The sequence below is a fragment of the Pteropus vampyrus genome, unplaced genomic scaffold (genome assembly GCF_000151845.1).
Source record: "Pteropus vampyrus isolate Shadow unplaced genomic scaffold, Pvam_2.0 Scaffold159, whole genome shotgun sequence".
Classification (NCBI taxonomy): domain Eukaryota; kingdom Metazoa; phylum Chordata; class Mammalia; order Chiroptera; family Pteropodidae; genus Pteropus; species Pteropus vampyrus.
In genome coordinates this window covers 1,031,447-1,038,057 of record NW_011888940.1, presented here as the reverse complement: position 1 = coordinate 1,038,057, position 6,611 = coordinate 1,031,447, and the positions used below count along the sequence as shown (strand labels likewise).

At 35.1% G+C, this 6,611-nt stretch overlaps 1 protein-coding gene across 1 annotated transcript in view; it reads left to right on the top strand.

The window, feature by feature from the left end:
* CATSPERE (catsper channel auxiliary subunit epsilon) overlaps nucleotides 1-6,611 on the top strand; it is a 98,002-nt gene that overhangs the window by 9,615 nt on the left and 81,776 nt on the right. The window contains exon 6 of the mRNA XM_011370088.1: nucleotides 2,332-2,356. Within this exon, the coding sequence (XP_011368390.1) occupies nucleotides 2,332-2,356 (25 nt within the window). The remainder of the gene's footprint in view (nucleotides 1-2,331; nucleotides 2,357-6,611) is intronic.

The following is a 6,611-nucleotide window of genomic DNA, read 5'->3' as shown; positions in this document are numbered from 1 at the left end:
TCTGTTACTGGAAGTTTACTGTGTTCCTTCTGTGGTGTCATGTTACTCTGATACTTCATGGTCCCTGTAGCCTTGGTGAGTACCTGCACATTTGAAGAAGCAGTCACCTCTTCCAGACTTCATAGACTCACTTCACTAAAGAAAGACCTTCATCTAAGTGGGGGCATGCTGGAGCATGCTGTGACCCCAGGTCTACTGGTGTAGGGTACCAACTACAGGGGTATGTGGTGGCTCTGTACCCAGCTTAGGCCACTGGAGTCCACAATATGGACAACTGCATGGTTTTTGGTGAGTGCTGCGCAGGGTCCACAGTGATGGCAAAGGCTGATAGGGTCTTCAGTGGTGCCTTCAGGTCCAGTGGCTAGGGACCACAGCAGGCAGCGGTGGTCCAAGCCAGTGGTGTGCACACACTAAGCAGTGGGGCCAGCTGTAGGTGCCTGTGTACTGGCAGGGGAGGGTTGCAGACAATCACATAGTGGTGAGGGCCTGGTCCAGTAGCAAGAGACAAGACAACTGCAGACACAGGAGGAAACCCCTGGATGTTGGTTTGCACTCCTGTGGCTGCAGGGTCTCATTATGGGTACGTGTATAGCAGTGGAAGCCGGTGATCTAAGCTGAGCCTGCGGAGTGCAGCTGCAAAGCTGGTGGGGGCTAATTGTAGGTAACCCCAGGAGTGCAAGCCAGTGACAGGAGATAAGGCTGGATCTGGGCCCCCAAGCTATAAGCCATGGGCCCCGACTGTCCAGTGCACTCCTGTGGCTACAGGATTTCACCATGGGTGTGGGCACAGCCTTGGAGGCCACAGACAGGACTTAGCTGATGGGGTACAAATGCATAGCTGGAATGACTGGATGAGGTCAGCAGTGCAGGCCAGTAACCAGAGGCTGGGTCAAATCCACCTTTGACAGTCTCTGGGCTGAAACCAAAGCAGGTCCTTTGTGCAGGATCCCGAAAGCCTGAGGAAGCTGGTCACTCACCTCGCTCTCCTCTTCCCAGCGAGAGGAACTCGTTTTCGCCAGGGAGTTCCTTCTTGGCACTGAGCGATGCCAAGCTGGTGGGTGGGGTGGTGCACGCAAATCGAAGCTGTTCGGCCTTCCCTTTTTGTGTGGTTAGTCTCAGGTTTGTTTGTTCCACTCTATTGCTGACATTTCTTAAGTGTCTTTGTTCAGGGATCGCTGTCTAATTGTCGGTCTTTGTTGCAGAGACAGAGGCTGGGTGTCTCCTCTTCCACCGTCTTGGTGACATCAGCCTTTTCTTTCTCTATAATGATTCTTTCCCAGTCTTTTTCCTTTGCTTTTCTGTAATCGGTCCTTGCCTTTAATGTCGGCTCAATCCAGGTTTCTCTCCTTGACCCTCTTCTCTTTCTACACTTCAGTCCGTGCACCAGCTCAGGAAAGCCAAGCTAACCGATGAAGACCCAGCAGATGCTGCTAATATTATTTTAACGTGGAATTCAGGTTGTCGCTTTAACATCAACTGATACTATCTCTCTACAAGGTTACTTTTAATAACCTTTTCACTATTAATATATCGACTTCTTTCCTGTGCTTCTGACACGTAGCCTAACATAAGGGGATACGTATCAGCCCCAGAACCAGAGATCTGAACTTTGGACACATTCGCCTATCAAGATTTATAGTATTTGTTTTGGCAGCTTTCGAATATGAGATTAAACATAGGAAATACTATGTTCATTACATTGTTTCAGAAACTCACTTCATACACATTTACTAATTCCCAAAATACTTTCATTTTGTTTTATATCTAATAATGTACGAGGCCCTGTGCAGTAATCAGCAAATGAAAGAACATAGTCCTAAAGCAGTGGCTTTTAGAGATTATACAATTTAAAAATACAGATATCTTTAAAATGAAAAAAATCACTTTCTACCAGACAGTCAACTAAACATACAAATGAATGTTGTCCTTTCATAAAATTTACATTGAAAGGTTGGTCAATAAAGGATTTGCAGTATTAATTGACTAATTTGTTTTTGACATAAGTTACAACATGTAAACACTATTGATTTTTCATGTGGAATGATAATGTCAGCTTTTTAAAGGTTAATCATGCATCTTTGGCAATGTTAAATTTGTAGTAAGTTAAGGAAGCATGCAGATTCAAGCTTCTCATCCTTCTGTAATGACACAGGAGAATCAATAATTATATTTAATTATAGACATGTAGATTTTATTAATCAGATTTTTTATCTGTAATAGAACATCAAGAGAATATTCCAAGATGTAAAGACATGCATATTGAAAGTAGAATATTCAAACTAATATTTAGCATGCTGTTCACTAAAATATGATTCTTCTCTTTCCCCACAGAAATTTCATTCACAATTTAACCCAGGTAAAACGTTTTTAAATTCTTGTATATCCTTCATATATCACTACTATATTATTTCTCTTTTATCATCTATATTTACCAGAAGAGGAATTTTCCAAACTAATTTTTCAACAAAATTTGCTTAGAGCAGTGATACTCAAGCTATGGTGTGAGGACCCACAGGGCTCCACAGACCTTTTCAGGAGGCCTGTGCGAGGTCTACACTTTCCCAGCCTCATATCTGTGTGAGGATAGATCCTCCCCATATGCTCCAGCAAAACAGCATATACCAGCACTTTGAATGCAGGAACACAGATGGTAATCCAGCTGTCTTCTGTTAAGCCAGGTATTAAAAAGATTCTGTCATGTAAAATGTGAAACAACTATTCTTCTTCCTATTATTTTGGTTTGGAAAATCATTATTTTTTCATAAAAGTATATTAGTTACGTTAATATATAATGAGTGTATCATAGTTTTTAAAATAAATTAATAAATATCTTTACATAGTCTCAATTTTAATTTGTTGTATAGTAAATATTGATAGATCTAACCCACATAAAACAAAGCTCGGTGGAATTTTCAGTAATTTTTAAGACTATGAAGGGATCTTGGATTAGAGGATAATTAGAAATGTAGTAGATATAATCAAAAATTTTTAAATTGAAATAAGGTGATAATATTTGGAAATTAAAGCTCTATAGATAATTTAATTTTCTAAAAGTGGTGATTTATTAGAAATAAGAGGCAGTAAAATAATAATAATAATAATAAATAATAATAATAAACTTCCTATATTGGATCAAGATGATTGAATGAGCCCATGTGGCTATATGTACTCTTAGTCCAAATCCAACTAACATAGAATTTCTTATTAAGGCTATAAGTATAACAGTGCAAAAAAAAAGCAAGAAAGAGCATTATTTATGGTTAAGGAATTTTAATATAGAAAATAGGGAGAAACTTCCAGAAATAGAATACATATTATATAACCAAATAATGCAGAATGACCTCCATCTCACTCAAAACATACAGAAATGCCTTTAGAAAATATGCGTATGTATAATGCTAGTACAGACTTTTACATTAATATAGATGCATGTGTGCATAGAATTTATAAGGAAGTATGGGAATTTTCTATTTGTCAGAAATAATTAAAGAACTGAAAGCCAAAGCTATAAGATTGAATTCTGAACTGAGTATTAGGCAGAATATAGTCCCTAGTAGACAAGGGGTGATGTTGTAATATGTGTATGCAGATAGAAAGTGACGCCTCCGACCTGTGAAGAGGGCAGAGCTGAAATTAATCTCCCTACATGACACTAGAATTTACAGAAGTTCTGTAAAATGGGAACAAAGCTCCATTCACTGGCTTGGAATGATTGAAAAGAAACGATACATCATTTGGGGGCTGTAAATGCACAAGGAGTTACGGACATGAAGTTTAAGGTGGGAATCCAAGATTAACAGCCCAAGAGGTTGGAGAACCTAGTGCCAGGTAATAAATACAAAAAGGCAAGCAGTGAAACACATAGGGCCCAGGTAGAGGTGATTGCAAAAACCATTTCCATAACCAAGAGTGTACAGGATTCTCCTAGAAAACAAATCCGCTGCAAATAACCTCAAAATAAAAGGCATAAATAAACCACAACAACAACAACAACAACAACAACAAAGTGCCTGGAATAGACACACACATAAAAATGGAGAAAGTTCTTATTATTCAAAACTAAAGATCAAACTATCTGAAAGATAATTAAATCCACACTTAATCAAAGAGATAAAAGAAGGAATAGAAACAAACAAACAAAAACATGGATTTTTCATAATTATGTAACATTTAGAAATTGAAAAACATCCTATTAAAATGTCTTGAAATGAAACAAAAATAGACATCTAGAATAAAATTTCCATAACAAGTTAAACAGAAGACTAGCTAAAGTTGAGAAAATGGCAGAATTAGCGATTTGGGATGTGAGTCATGCAGAATGCAGCACATAAAAGTGGGAAGAAAGGGACTATCCAAAGAGAAGTAAAGACAAGTAGAGGATAGACTGAGACAACTTATCACACATATAATAATTCCAAAAGCAGAAGAAAATGATAATATTGATAATATTAAAAGAAAATAATTATGAAGAATCTTTCACAACTGAACACATGAGCTCTCAGCTTGAAAAACTGAACTGATGCACATAAACTATATAATATTCTAATAGATCTAAAGAAGAATTTACAATTGAAACATTTTAATAATGACTAATGTAGTGAAATTAAACTTTTAGCCAACAAAAGCATGGAAGATGGAGGGGTATTTCAGTTTGAAATTGTCTAAGTTCCTTATAAATATTCAGGATAGGGATACTGATTAACTGTAGCCTACATTAAATATTCATGTAAAACTTTAAGGCGTTCCATTAAAGTGATAGAAATAAATATGTAACTTCTAAAAAATAGAGTTCTGGAAAAAATTTTTAATGCTAACAATGCAATAAGAGGCAACAAAAATAGAAATGAAATAAAGAGAAATTAAAACAAAATATAGGAACACAAAATTAAGATTTTAAGAAATCATGGAAATTATATCAGTAATCAAAATGTGATTGGATTAAATCTACCTAATAAATGAGAAAACTGCAGAAATCTGATTTTCATAAATGTTACATCATTAAAACAAAGAGTAACAAAAAATTTGTAAAGAAAAGGATGCAAGCGGGTTAATACATCAAAAGGAAACTGGGGTGATGATACGAATATTACATAAAAGATATGTGAAGCCCCAAAGATATTCATAGGCATAAAGATGCAAAGTATTTCATGATAAAGGGAATATGTACAAAGAAGATAAATTATGCACCTAATAATATAGCCTCACCCAATCATAAAGAAGATAGAAAGTTACCCAATTCATTTTCTGAATCCAACACTACTTTAATATCAAAAGTAAGGAAAGAGAAAGAAAAGAAGAGAGGGAGGGAAGAAAGGAAGAAACTGTAGAACAATATACTTATATATATATAAGTGCAAAAATTCTACATAAAATATTAGCAAAAGGAGTCCAGCGATGTATTAAAAAAACACATTGAAAAGGGACAGTGTCTTCCAGGAGTATAACATTTGTTCAGGATCAGGACAAAATTCATTTCATCAACATGATAAAGAAGAAAATAAATGATCATATCATACATTTAAAAAGTCAACAGCCATTCCTAATGGAAACACTAAGTAAAATAAGTTTAGAAAAGAACCACTTAATTCTAATAAAAAAAAAATGTTTACTTCCCAAATAACTAAGAGTAATTATTATAAATTATTAAATACTTCTAATTCAATTAAAATCAGGAACTGGACAGATATGCTCACTATCACCATTATTATTTAACATTGTCATGAATATAATAGTGTAAATAGTAAGACAAGAAAAAGAAATGTATAACATTATAAATTTACAACTTTAGTAAAGACTATAAAATACTTAGGAATAAGTTTAACAAGAATGATGCAGGAACTGTATCTAGAACCACTCAAATTTTGTTGAAAGACTTTTAAAAATATCTAGTTCTTTAGCTTTTTAATTGGACTCCAGAGTCCAATTTTTTATTTAAATATATTTTAACATTTATGTGGAATAATAGAATATAATAAGCTATCCTCCTGAAAGAAAATGAAAGTGAGATCCTCATATACCAAAAAACAAATTCCAATTGGCATACAAGATTTAAATGTAAAACAAACAAACAAATATTGGGTTGGGTCGCAGGAGAATCTTAAAGCTGTACCAAGAACCAGAATCAAGGGAAATCTACTTATTTAAGACTGAAAACCAGAATCTACAAATAAAAGTCATAATTAAAAATGTGAAAGTAAAAGCTTTCATATCACAAAAGCATCACTAACAAACTTAACAAATAGTTAGGGAAAAAAATTACAACACAGTTGACACTAAACAACTAATCTCTAGTGTTCAAAGAGATAAAATGATGGGGATGTAAATTGGAGCAATCATTTTAAGAAATGGTTATTATCTTACACGTGCTCTGCAACCCAGCAATTCCATTCCTAAGTATATACCCAAAAGAAATTCTTGCACTCATGCTTCAAGAGACATTTTCAAAAATGCTAATAATGGAACTGCTCATAAAATTCATCCCTCTCCTGCAGAAAGAACTCAGATGCCCCTTCACAAGAGAATGGGAGAATGTTGTATATTCACATGACAGAATTTTAAATGGCAATGAAAATGAATGAGTTCAGTTATGGGCAATAACGTGAATAAATACT